Source organism: Sporisorium graminicola, chromosome SGRAM_1 (genome assembly GCF_005498985.1).
Source record: "Sporisorium graminicola strain CBS 10092 chromosome SGRAM_1, whole genome shotgun sequence".
In the NCBI taxonomy this organism is placed as follows: domain Eukaryota; kingdom Fungi; phylum Basidiomycota; class Ustilaginomycetes; order Ustilaginales; family Ustilaginaceae; genus Sporisorium; species Sporisorium graminicola.
In genome coordinates, this window is record NC_043719.1 from 607,710 (window position 1) to 620,966 (window position 13,257).

A 13,257-nucleotide genomic window follows, 5' to 3' on the forward strand; every position below is an offset into this window, starting at 1 on the left:
AGAAAACTGCGTGTGTATAGAAGCGCATGTTCGAGAAGCGTGACCGAGGACAAAGAACAAGGGTGATCGTCGTCGTCGTCTGCGTCACTTCTTGGAGAACAGGTAGTGACCGACACCCCACTCGTTTCCACCGTTGGTTGCAAAGAACTCTGCACAAGCCAAGTAAAAGATTCTGAACCTGTAGAAAGTCTTCTCGCCCTCAATCTCGGCATTGCCCTTCTTGGCGGCATCCTTGCGGAGCTGCTTGACCGAGTCGTACTTTCGCTGGTTGGCATCTTGGGTCTTGAGCCAGTCCTCGCACGTCTTTGCGTAGTGGTTGCCGTTGATCCACCAGATATCCTCGAGGGTGACGTGCTGCTGGAAGTGCTGGAAGAGGTCGAAGCAGGGCATGGTTCCTCCGCTGAAGAAGTTCTGTGCCATCCATCCGTCGTCCTCTTCGAAGTGGTAGGGTGTGGTACGGTGGCAGAAGATGTGGATGAACAAGCGGGATTCGTCGCCGTCCTTGAGCCAGGAGGCGACTTTGCGGAAGAGGAGCGAGTAGTTTTTCATGTGTTCGAACATCTCGATGCTGAGGATGCGGTCGAAGGACGATTCGGGGAAGGCATAGGTCTTGACGTCACCCGTGTGCACTTCCAAGTTCTTGAAGCCGCGAGTGGCGGCAATCGAGTCGATGTAGATCTTTTGCGTGCGCGAATTAGACAGCGCCTGGATACGCGAGTTCGGATACCTCTCTGCCAGGTAGAGTGAGAGCGACCCCCACCCACACCCTAGATCCAACACATCCTGACCATCTTGGAGTCCTGCTTTCTCGCAGTACGAGTTGAGCATCGCCTCTTCCGCCTGATCGAGCGTCTCGCGGCCGGTCTCGTAGAGGCAGCACGAGTACTTGACGCGCTTACCTAGACAGCTGAGCATGAAGCCCGTGTCGACCTCGTAGTGCTGCTCATTGGCTTTGTCCTGCTCGATGGCGATCTCGCGTGTCTTGAGCGAACGGATGTACTCCTTTTTGATAGAGACGTGCTGGCCGAAATCGTCTTCGGGCTTGGCGAGGCTGCGGATGCGTTGTGCGTTGAGCAGCCGGATGGCCCGTCGCAGCACGATATCTGGCAGATAGCCTCGATCGAGCAGCTCGTAGACTTGGTTCATCGCAGAATGAGGAGCTGTGTGGACGGACTTGGCGGTTGGCGTGGGAAACTCGCGTGCGAATGGCGGAGAAGCATCCGATTGTGGTGGTACAGTAGAGGGATACTTGAGTGAATGCAGACTCAAGAAGGATCGACAGAGGATAGATGCTCAGGGTCCATTTCCCGCGCTTTGACAAGTCTCAGCCGTGAATGGCTTGCTCCATGCAGCAGTTAGCTAAGTCGAGCAGCGGAAGGAAGGGTTGTCGGATCATGCGATTCCATCGAGAACGACTTCCATTTCCGCGGATCGCAAGCTGCACCTCATACAGATTCTCATTCTATCTCCACATATTGGACGGTTTAACAGTACTTTAGAAATGCACAGTTGCGTCCTTTTGCTTGCTTACTGTATGTTTGGAGCGCTTGTTTTTCTAAGATAAATTTTTATCCGACAGGATGTACCGCGCGGTTGGCCGACCGGCACAACTTCAGCGTGTGTATTTTGCCGCTTGCCGCTGCTTACCGACTGAATCGCTCTTACATCTCGGCTGCGTGCTTCTTACTTTTGCTTCTTACTGTGTACCTGTTCTTTCCCACTTCGCTTGTCGACTCCATCACACACGTCAGAGCTTCAGTTCGGATCACTTCCGACGGTCCTTGGGAGATATGGAGCGTTGATGCTTAGGGAGCAAGCAAGCACTCCCACGCAAACACCAGATCCACCTTGGTTCCGGCACGGCAAAGCCATGGACACTCGTTGACCGCCAACCTCAGGTTCCAGCGGCGACGCAACGCCTTGTCTACCTGCTGCCCAATCCGATGCTCTGATCATCACGGTCCCCACAATGAATTCACTTTCACCGTTACAGCATTTAGAGACAGCGGCTGAGTCGGCAGCTCAGCCAACGTCGTCTCCCATCATCGATGCCAGCCAAACACCGCCGTCTTCAGATGCCGCTAACGTTACCTCCACAAGCAACATCAGCGGTGGTAGCGCACCTCAGACCGATCCTGTTGCAAGCACACGACAACGGGCGAGGCCGAGCGCATCCTCTGTTGACGATGCCGATCAAGTAGAAAAGCAACAGCAGTCGCAACCTTCAACAGCCAGTTCCCAGGATGACTCCAACAATGGCAAACGCAAACCTCAACCTCCGAGCGCCGCCAAGAGGAACTGGAGACGTTTCGCCAAGCTCGTCGGCCTCGATCCTCTCCCTGGCCTCATCAGCTGGCTACCGCCTTGCTTTACATGGTCCAAACTCAAGCCCGTCATCCGTTCCGCGCTGCTCGCCTGGATTTGCATGCTCATCTTCCTCATCAACCCCTCGGAGCGCGCGCTTGGAAGCGCCTCATTCCTCATTCTTGTCGGCTGTTTCATTCAGCCTGCCGAAGCACCTCTGGCTGCTGTCGTCGAACGCGAGTTCTTTACGCTGCTGTTTGTCTGCTTTGCTTGGGCCTATTCCATTATCGCCACAGCCATCGCCCACGCCGTGCGCACCAACAAGCTCACCAAAGCTGAAACCAGCATACAACGTGTCATCCGAGGCGACTACATCGAAGCACGCCCCAGCATCGTGTGCGCCGTCTTCCTCTCGGTCGGCTCGGCTGTGGCTTTGTACATCAAGATCCGCTTCGGTCCCAGTCCCTTCCTTTTCGCGAGTGTCTTGAGCTGCATTCTCTTGAACATCTGCCTGACTTATGCACCGCTCTACCCCTATGCATTCTACTCGCTGGGTCAATCGGTCGTCCTCCCTCTTGCCGCCAAAGCCGCGGTCAACATCGCTCTCAGCATCCTCTTTTTTCCCAAATCCGTCAACTCGCAGTTCCTCGAACGTCTCGTTGCCGTGCTCAACCCCATCGCAGATGCTTGCGGCGATCAAGTTAAGCTTTTGCACACTTCGCCGCTGGATACTCCTTCAACTACGAATGAAAAGGGCGCAAATGAAAGCAGAGACGGCTTCGACTTCGAGTGCGTCAAGAACAAGCTTGCCGCTGCCGAAGGAGGTCTGGTGCCCATGTCCATGTCTTCGCGTCTTTTGACACGCGAGATCTCCTTCGGTATCGCTAATGGGGACGACCTCAAGGCTTTGGAGCGGCTTACGCGCTCGCTCATCGCACCCGCTGATGGATGGGCTTACTATTACTCTTCGATCAAGGCCGACATCCAGTCAGCGCACTTTCCCAAGACGCCCGTGCCCTCACGTCTGACCACGCCCGCCATCACACCGGCCATCACGCCTCGAACATCTTTTGAACATTCTCGCGACAATTCTGATTTGGGGCATGCCACTTCCCATCACACGCAACCCAGAAATCAAGCACATCTTTTGCCGACACAGCTGCACCCGCCATCGCGTCCGCATTCGCCAGCAGGGGGAGCCGCAGCTGGCACCAGCTCGGCACCAGCTATAGCTTCACACCATGACGTAGCACACGCACTACCATCAGCATCGGGTTTCTCGACTCCTTACCGCGTATCGCCTCTACACAGCCAACTCTTCCCGCAAGACGCTGCGTCTGGCGCCGCCACTTTCCGTCAACTCGACGAGCATCCTTCGGTGCAACCAGGAAACGAGCTCTCTTCTTCTCGATTCCGCAAGATGGCCCGCTCCATCGCCAACTCCCGCGCTTCTTCGCCGCGTCGCTCGAACGCCAATCACAGCTCGTCCGACAAGCGCGATCACCACCACCACTATGCTGACAGCCGTTACCATCATGCGCTGGATCGCTCGAACCAAATGCTGTATAACTTTGTCCACAAGCGCGATCCGGCACCCGTGGCCATCTGGGAGTCGATCCGCTTCGGCAACTTGGAGACGTACCTTCACACGCCGGCGTCCAACTACATCACCGAGATGTTTGCGCGGCTGCTGCGCGAGACATCGTCCGACCTGCTTACTGCGAATGCCGAAGCGATCCGACACATCGTCGCCTGGTTGAAACACCTCAACTCGCACCGCTACGTCCTTTTGCGAGATCGCTTCTTCCTCACAGTAGAACAGCGCGCCGAAAAGGGTCGCAAGCAGGCGGAAGAGACGAGCCAGGTGATTGCAACGGTGCAGGCCAAGCTGTCCGAGTTCAGGCAGTCTCGGCGACTCAAAGTGTTAGAGCCGTACAAGGATGCTTTGAAGGCGCACCAGGAGGGCGCGCTCAGCAACGACGAGCTGACGACCGAGCTGGATCTGCGTACGGGTCAAGGAGAGATTGGCAAAATTCACCACCGATATCTGTACCAGGCGTGGCTGCATCAATTCCACACCATCAACTTCACGGAGAAGATGCTCGAGCTGCTTTGCGAGTTGGAGACCATTCAAAGGCAGAGGACGATGGCGCAGGTTTGGTTCCCACGCTGGCCGCGCATATTTTCAGCAGATGTGTGGCGCAGCTCATCCGGCGCCGCTCACGAGGCAGATGAGCCGGATGACGATCCGGAGCACATTCCGGACCTTACCAGCGATACCCCAAATGTGTCGAGGCAGCGGAGTCGCGATTGCCAGACTGGAGGCGGTCAAGGTTCGTCTGGCAGTGGCAGCGGCAACCAGGGCTCAGGCGAAAAAGGCCACGCGACACCGAACGGCGGTCAAGTTCATGCGCATTTCGGTAGAGATGACGGTGACAATGACAACGGTGCCGCTGATGGAGCCGTGTTTTTCGATCCGATCGTCGACCTTGGTTCTACACGTGCACGAGATCCAGATGCGCTCGATCCGGAAGGCTTCTTGCAGGTTGTGGGTCACACGATCTCTGTCTGGTCACGAAGAATTTTCCACGGCAACACGGCATTCGGCTTCAAAGCTGCCGTGCTCATCGCACTCGTGTCCCTTCCCGCGTTCATGAAGTCCACGGCAGGCTGGTGTTACGACAATCGAGCCATCTGGGCCATCTTCATGGCGCAGCTGACCCTGGCACGTTTCCGGGGCGAGACGGCCTTTGCGCTGTTGTCGCGTATCATTGCCACCGTCCTCGGTGCCGTGTTTGCGTTGCTCATCTGGTACATCTCCACAGGCGATGGGCGCGGTAATGCGTACGGTCTCGGTGCGACGACCGCTGTGGCATTTCCGTTCTTGATGCTCTTCAGGATCTATTTCCCAGGTCCGCCGATCACGCCGATCATTACGACCGTGACGACGGCGCTCGTGGTCGGGTACAGCTGGAAGGATGTCACAAATCCGGTGCCCGGTGCGCCTGGATTTGGATGGACGACGGCGTGGAGGAGGTTCGTGACGGTAATCATTGGTGTTTCGGCCGCGTACATCTTCAGTTACTTGCCGCCAACCTCGACGTTGCGGCAGTACCAGAGGTTGTCACATGCGGCTACAATTGCCGAGTTGGGCAGGATCTACTGTGCTGTGGTGGGGATTGCTAGTCATCCGCATCCCCAGCAGTCGGGTGGGTCGTCGTTGACGGGGGCGAGGGCGGTGCAGTCGAGGCCGGGATCGCGTCGAGCTTCTTTGCACCAGCTCGCGGGCGAGGAGCAAACCTCTTCGGCTCGAAACCAGCAGCAACAACTTCAAGATCTGGGAGAGCTACAGCTGGTGAATGCGCACCCGTCGTCGGAGCTGGTGCGCAAACGCATCATTGCCATCCGGGCACGGCTGCGATGGCTGTCAATGATCTCGGTCAACGTTTCTTACGAGTTTTCGCTGCGAGGTCGATGGCCGGCGGCACGGTATCGCGAGCTGTTTGACGTGCAGATGCAGATCTCGAAGCTGCTGTCGCATTGTTTGGCGGTATTTGAGCGGTTGGGACCGGCGTATTCGATCGCGCTGCTGCGGAGGACGCGGTTCTTGGACCCTCGGTTCCTGGGTGATGTGGTCAGCGTCATCAGCATGTGCTCTACCGCGCTCAAGACGGGTCAACCTCTACCACAGGTCACGCCCTGCCCACTCGTCGATCGGTTCATGGACAACCCGCACGGATTCAACACATACCTCCCCGACCGGGGCGCAGGCGGCGGACACGGACAAGCACACGCTACGGACGACATGCTCGCCAGCCTGCCCGCCAAAATCACACTCGCCACGCTGCAGGACGCAGAATACATGACCTTCTCCGTCGGTGTGGCCACGCTGTTCGGACTGGTGGTGCGCATCGACAAGCTGTGTGTCGCGGTCAAGGAGCTGGTGGGCGAGAGCTATGCCGTGCCCATCGACGTGCATGGCATGATGCAGAGGCGCGATGGGTGAGTAGCGTGGATTGTACTTGTAAACGCGATGGAAGAACAAACGTAATTTGGATTGCTGCATGCGAAGTTGGTGAAACGTCTGTCAATCGAGTTGCATGTCCTGTTCGTCGGTGCGAATGTGCACGTGGTGAGCTACGTGAGGCGGAGTGAGACGCTGCCGTTTAGCGGCGTATTGTCTATCATCGAGGTTACTTTTCTGTTTTATCAGTGGCAGCCGCAAAGACGAAGGTGTGCAAATGCAAGTCAGAATGCCTGCTCGATCGGCCATACCAATCTGGATAGAGCGGATCACTAGACTTACTGACAATGTTCTTCAGCCATTTCGGCATTGGTTTCGCCGCGTTCCCGCTTGGTGATGAATCTGACGTGGTCGACTGTGCTGCACTGCCCCCCTGCTGCGCCGTTGATGGCTGATCAAAGTTCGGCGGCGGCGGAACCGGCTCAGCCCGGTCCTTCAGCTGCCCCTTCAACGGCGCCGGATACCCAGTCGCATTCATAGCCGCATCGTCCCACTTCACACTAACCACTGCACTCGGAATCCACCCCAGATCCCTCAGCGTCTTGCCCTTCCACTTCTTATCGTCCCTCGCATACTCTACTTTCGGTGGTGCCGTGTAAATCACCACCTTCTTCCCACGCGTCATTTCTTCATCCAGCGAAGAATGCAAGAAAGCGTACACCGCCTCGAGCGTATCCGACTCGCTGAAGGTAGATTCGATCATCGTCCGGTCCGAAAAGCGGATGCGGATGCGGACGGCCGTCCAGGTGCGATTGCGTGACGAGTAGAGGCCCAGCTTTGCTTCTTGCTTTTCTCGCTGCGCGCGCGTGAGCAGCGGTGCGTCCGGACCATGTCGCTGTAAGAGTGTGGAGCGGAACGCGGCCTTGAGCTCTTCGGGAGAGGGTTTCAGGTCGTCATCTGATGGAGGCGGGATGATGGACGGCGCTGACGAGTCCGAGGAGGGTGGTAAGAAGACTCGGATCCCATCTGCGGCGTTTGGGCTGCGTGAAGAACTAGAGCCAGAGGCTGTGGATGTGTTCTCGCTAGATGAGGACATCGCTTCGATGGAAGGACGGGTGTGCTAGTATGAGCCAAGGATCAGGAGATGGTGATGAGGAAGCTAGGATTGAATGCTTTCAAGGGGCTGAGCGGATAGCGGAGGTGTGGAGGGCCAATGCGCAGTTTTTTTGAAAGCAAGCAACACGTCAGCCCTTAGCGCAAGAGGACAATCGTTTGAGAGTTGTTAAGTTAGTTCCAAATGACTCGGGCCTCAGCCGTTACGGTCTGTGGAAAAGGCCGGGCTTCTTCTCGCTTATGCACTCGCTGTTGCTGCCATCTCTCTTTCCTCACTCTTTCCATCCAGTGACCCCCGCCCTAAGACCATACTCTTTCCAGCGCAAACATGACCTCGAATCTGGCTTTAGCAGGTTACGTCTTGGTTCCGGCGACCGAAGCACAGGACCTCGTGGCTACCGAGCGCGAGTGGGTCGAGTGGGGCCAACCCCTATTGACACAAGATCAGTTCATCACCCGCGAACAGAGCGTTCTTGGCTCTTCAGATTTTTCCACCACCCGCCGACAGCGATGGGTGCTCGTACCTGCCGACGATACCATGACTCTAGACTTCTTGGCTGGCTGCGAAACATATCGGCGTCCCATCATCGTCAAGAGACCTGGGCAGGAGCACGTGAAACGAGCGCTGTCGTATAGTGTGTGCTCAGTGTTTGTTCCAGAGAACAAGCGACGCTGTGGATACGCTGCAAAAATGATGACACTGCTACAGCATCAACTGAGTCCGCAGGGTCAAGTGCCTAAGCTCTTGGACGAGCAGAAAGGAGTCAAAGTCGAAAAGAGTGGGGCACTCGTGGTCGATTTGGACGCGGGCCACGAGGGCGAGTTCATGGACGGTGGCAAGTATGGAGGCAATGCGACTTGCTCGTTCCTGTACAGCGACATTGACGACTACTACTCGCAGTTTGGATGGAAGGTTGTGGGAAACCGTCATGTCGAGTGGCAGCCTTTTTCTGACGGAGAAAAGCCTGCTGCGCTGCTGAAGGGTGCAAAGTGGCTCCAACCGGAACAGCTTGTCGAGCTTGGCCGACTTGATCGCCAGAATCTCCTCTCTCAGCTGCAGAACACTTCCGCTCAAACCGATGCGATCCGATTTTGCCTCGACGACCCTGAAGCAACTTCATGGCGATGGCTCATCGCACGATCCAACTTCTACGCAACCACACTTCTGCCCAAATCAGCACCGAAGCCAACGTACTTTGGGCTCATGCTGCCATCGTCAGCCGGGAAGGAGGCGGACGCGTCGTATGTGGTGTGGATGTTTGACCACATCGAACGCAAAGTAGCTGTTCTGCGACTGAGATTCACTTCTGCTACCGCTTTCGCACAACTGGTGGGCACAGTACGGCAACAGGCAGCCGAGTTTGGCATGAAAAAGTGCGTCGCTTGGAACATCGATTTCGCTAGCTTGGGCGTGGACCTTACCAAGGAAGATCAGGATCAGCTCGGACAGGGCGAAAGGCTGGACAGGTTTGCAGGAGCGTTGCAGGGCGGTGTGGTAGTAGAAAGGAAAGGTAAGAGCGCCAGTCTACCTGCATTGGCGTGGTACGGCGACAAGGAGGCCGGCGAGAGGATCGAATGGGTCTGCAACGAGTATGGCTGGTGGTGCTAGATAGAATCCATTCACTTTGTGTATTCGCAATCATGACGAGAGATTTAGCAGAGAAGGCTCTACGTGGTCACAGAGACCATGTGCCCCTTACGAGTGAGAAGTGTGCGGGTGACATGTGAAGCGTGCAGAGAGCCAGCCCTTCACGACCGACGCGTCCTTGTGATTGATTTTTGGTGCAGCCGATATTTTAGGGCTTGGACCCTTTTGGAGCGTGTGTGTTGTTGTGTTGGTCTCTGTTTTCCTTTCCCACCCTGGCAGATGAACCTGCGCTTTCTGCTTTGCTTCCTTCACTCCATCACATCGCATCACTTTACCGGCGCGACAGTGAATGGGCGCTCAACCGAAACTCTGGTGCATCACATCGCGATAAAGCACCATGTCGGCGCCTTCGTCGCAATCGTCTTCACCGAAGCGCAAAACACAACATCAGCAGCAGCAAACGAGAATCGGAGCCACTGGTGTGCTTTCGTCACCTAAGTTCTCCTTCCGCGCCGCATTGGTACAGCACAAGGCATCCAAGTTCGCTTCCAAGGGTGCTGCTGCAGCGTCGGAAGCGGGTGCAGCTCCGCAGGCGGAATCACATCAGTCCGAGAGCGTCATCGGTTCCATCCGTAGCATCAATAACGCCAGCAGCATCCCTTCCCTCAAAGGCAGAGGACGTTTCAATTCGACTTCCACAGACTCCGCCTTCACTTCGGTCTTACCAAAGCATAGACATGGCAACGACTCCAGTCCCGAAACGTCCCGAGCTTCCTCTTCGCTTGGGAAGCGACCGGTGGACGAAGGTTACACGGCCATGTCCACGGCAGCAGATGATAGCATCCTGAGCGACTTTGGCCCAATCATGCGCAAGAGTCCTGCATCTGCCTCGTCGAATAATGCCTTCGTCAACAAAGCCTCGGCCTCCAACTCGATTCGCTCGCGTACTACGGCATCCAAGCTTCCTGGTCCTCCATCTGCTCGATCACAATGGAATGGTGTAGCTGCTAGCTCCATCAAGTCGCTGCCTTCTCCCTCTGCTTCCAAAGCACCTCGCAAGATCGCACGATCCGATAGTGTTGCGGAAGTGCATGCAACCAGCGCTCAAGCCACTCCGAACAGCACCGCTATCTCGCCTGCATCGGCACGGTCCGACAAACCATCAGCCAGCCGCTTTGGGAGCGTGCGAAGTCGTACCACCAGCGCATCGGCTAAACCGACTGTAGCTTCGCAGCAGCAGCAAAGACGAAAGATTGGAACGCTTCCGATGCTCAAACCAAAGATAGCGCCTGTTAAGACGCTTTTGGACGAAAGACCAATTCATCAACTCAGACCGGCTCTGCTGAACGGCATCACAAACAACGAAAGCGACGATCTCGATTCTGACGAGGACGAGGATGATGATGACGACGACGACGATGAAGATGCTGATCAAGATGGTCTCGAAGGTCCAGACGTCTCTCGCATCCGTACCAGGCGTGTTGCAAGTCAGCGGACTGACAGTACGGCAACCGCCGAGAAAGCCAACTCGACTCAGACCAAGATGCTTCCGCCTGCGCCGGGTATTGTCTCGGCTAATTCGAGGATTCCAAGCTTTGGTAGCAACCCCACAGCAAGACCTGCCGGCCGTCCCCACAGACGCTCTTCCAGCAACAGCGTCGCAATTATGACCGCAGCCCACGAAAAGGAAAACATCTCGCAGATCGGCGCATCGTCACAATCCAACGCTGGATACAAGCGACACAGTGTGGGAGGTGGCTTTGGAGCTCCAGGACGAATTCGATCAAGCTTGCCGCTCGCCGTGTCTCAGCCCGTTCCCCAAACAAAGATGTGCAGTCCTTCGCAAACACTAGTCGAGCTTGAGGGTCATACAGAGACGAACAAGGCCGAGATCCTGCAGCCAACCGAGAGGATACCTGCATCACCTACAAAGACGTCGTCTCTCTCTGCACTTCGTTCGCGTGGCTTGCAGACCGACTCGGCCAGGGAAGCCAAGTTGAACACAGGTGCAGGTACGGAATCTGCCCTTCCGTCGCGCCCGAGCAAGCAAGATCTCGGCATTCGCGCCTCCATCATCCACGCCAATCCCGTACATCCTTCCATTCTTGCACTCCAAGCCGCCAGAGGCACTCAGCATCAACCAATCAGCACACCAGAGGCCTTGATCAAGGCAAAGAAGAGACTCAGCGGTGCACTCCTCTCTTCATCTTCATCCTCTTCTGCGCTCAGCTCTGTGGGCTCGAGCACTTCACCCTCTGAACGCATCTCGAGTCTGGCAAGGTCGTCATCCATCAACAAGTTTGGTACGCAGATGAAGTTGCAGACTGCACCGCGTGTCGAGTCGAAACAGTTGCAAGGCGCACAAACAGCTGCTGCCGCTACCGTGACGTCTTCTCCTTCGACATCGACCCTGCCGCGATCTGGTTCTAGGTCGCCCATAAAGTCTTCGCTCTTGCTCTTCCCGACGACGAAGCAAGAGTCTGCAGATAAGGGCCAAAGAAACGATACAGTATCGGCTCCGACCTGTAAGTTCGTCGCTTTGCCAGATACGCCAGGCAGCGCCCTTGCCCAGCGCAAACGTGTTTTATCGTCAAGCGAAATCGATGCGAATCTTCTGGCAAGTCTTAAGGTCGTTGCGCAGAAAGCCAACCTCAAAGTAGTCGACTTGCTCGACGACGAAAGGCAGCAGCAGCCAGATGCCGTCGAGACAACCTCGGCGCCTGCCCGAGAGGACAAGGCTGCCGTGCATGCAAGATCACGAAGGGAGGTATCCGAGGAGCTCGAAGCATGGGCTGGCGATGTATCCGTCGATCTAATGGCATTGGATCTGGCGGCTGGCTCACCCGTGTCCGACGTCAGCATGCTCAGGTCGCCAGTGTTGCGCGACGGGGTATACCTGGACACTCCGCCGAGTGTACTTGCTGCTGCGACAAGGGAAAAGTCTACATTGACCGCCTCTCAGCTAGACGACAATCTTGCGGAAGATGCCATCAAAGACGACGAAGAAGAAGAAGGAGCACAGGTCGACGAGGATGGCACAGATATCTCGTGCGCTTCACCATCACTTCGAGCTGCTGCTGCCATGCGTTTTCCGCGTCGGCCCACCGATGTAGCCAAGGGCAGCAGTGATCAGACGGTTGAGACGCCGATGCGACGTCAAGGCTACAGGAACGTTCCCTCGATTCCTTCGACACCCTTCCCATCCGCGGCTTCTGCTTATGCAATCTCGCCGTCCAAGAGCGCACGTGCTTATCCACCTTCTGTTGCCATGTCCGCCAAGACCCGATCTCGTTTGAAAAAGGCGCTCCGAGAATCGCTCGGTCTTGAAGCCCACTTTGCCTCAATCAAGCTAGCACCTCACAACGATGACGATAACGCTGCGGGGAGTGCCATTCGTTCAAAGGAAGCAGGTGCGGAACAGAAACCGGACCAAACTTTGGCAGGACCAACTGCAGTGAAGGATTCCGGAGTACGTAAAAGCATCAGTGCGATGTTGCTGACCGAGGACGATCGATACCTAGACGAGCTGGTCAGCGCGGTTGCTCGGATTGGACTGGAGGACTTGGCACCTGATCAGTCCGCGCATTCCAACGAGACTGTCGCTCACTCTGAGCCAACTTCCCCAGTGGTAACCGTCGAGGCCGTCACCCCACCACCAGAAGCGCATCCTTCAGGATCGGAACTTCAGACGCAGCTCTCGGCGGCGTTGTCCGAACTCGCCGTGGTCCGCTCGCAGTTGCAGCACTCGCAAACCCACACCTCGGAACTGGAAGCACAACTCGCGATGCAGACTGCCTCTGTCGCACGCACTCAACGCACACAAGCGCTCCTGGAAACGGATCTCGGAACACTCAAGGGTGAGATGGCCGGGGTAGAGTGGGGCATAGCTAAAAGCGGCTGGGCGAACGCTAGAGTGGAAGCGCTGGCGGAACTGGAAGACGTTCGGGTGCAGAAGGATGTCATGCTCGTTTTGGGTGCGCAGATGGGTGTTTGGCAGCGCATGATCCGGGCAAGAGTGTAAAAGCACGAAATTGCAGTACCTGCCGACCCCGGGATGTTGTAGAGTGGCGGTTCGCAATCTAAGTGACTCAACTAACAGCGGGTGTGCACGCCAAAAGCGGATGATCGACTTTGAAGTTCCCAGAGCAATCAGCGCGAATGTGAGAGCGGGGTGCCGAGCAACTGCATGACACACGGCTGCGTCAGCTGTGACTTGTGGTCGATATGAAGTGTTGGTGGGGCTGTCGCAACACTCGGCGTGTGTGGTTGTGTGGGGTTGCTGATCGCC

At 56.4% G+C, this 13,257-nt stretch overlaps 5 protein-coding genes across 5 annotated transcripts; 3 read left to right on the forward strand and 2 right to left on the reverse strand.

Moving 5' to 3' along the window:
- Window positions 1-84: 84 nt before the first annotated feature.
- Window positions 85-1,146, reverse strand: EX895_000254 (uncharacterized protein; the record flags this gene model as incomplete). The annotated part of the gene is made up of 1 exon (XM_029880855.1): window positions 85-1,146. The coding sequence occupies one exon, from the start codon at window positions 1,144-1,146 to the stop codon at window positions 85-87; it is 1,062 nt and encodes a 353-aa protein (XP_029742241.1).
- An 823-nt stretch (window positions 1,147-1,969) lies between these two features.
- Window positions 1,970-6,310, forward strand: EX895_000255 (uncharacterized protein; the record flags this gene model as incomplete). The annotated part of the gene is made up of 1 exon (XM_029880856.1): window positions 1,970-6,310. The coding sequence occupies one exon, from the start codon at window positions 1,970-1,972 to the stop codon at window positions 6,308-6,310; it is 4,341 nt and encodes a 1,446-aa protein (XP_029742242.1).
- An 81-nt stretch (window positions 6,311-6,391) lies between these two features.
- On the reverse strand, window positions 6,392-7,364 carry EX895_000256 (uncharacterized protein; the record flags this gene model as incomplete). The annotated part of the gene is made up of 2 exons (XM_029880857.1): window positions 6,392-6,441; window positions 6,611-7,364. 2 exons carry the CDS (start codon window positions 7,362-7,364, stop codon window positions 6,392-6,394), a joined length of 804 nt encoding a protein of 267 aa, XP_029742243.1.
- A 345-nt stretch (window positions 7,365-7,709) lies between these two features.
- On the forward strand, window positions 7,710-8,990 carry EX895_000257 (uncharacterized protein; the record flags this gene model as incomplete). Its single annotated transcript, XM_029880858.1, has 1 exon — window positions 7,710-8,990. One exon carries the CDS (start codon window positions 7,710-7,712, stop codon window positions 8,988-8,990), a length of 1,281 nt encoding a protein of 426 aa, XP_029742244.1.
- Window positions 8,991-11,280: 2,290 nt separating this feature from the next.
- EX895_000258 (uncharacterized protein) lies at window positions 11,281-12,990 on the forward strand (the record flags this gene model as incomplete). The annotated part of the gene is made up of 1 exon (XM_029880859.1): window positions 11,281-12,990. The coding sequence occupies one exon, from the start codon at window positions 11,281-11,283 to the stop codon at window positions 12,988-12,990; it is 1,710 nt and encodes a 569-aa protein (XP_029742245.1).
- Window positions 12,991-13,257: the final 267 nt, after the last annotated feature.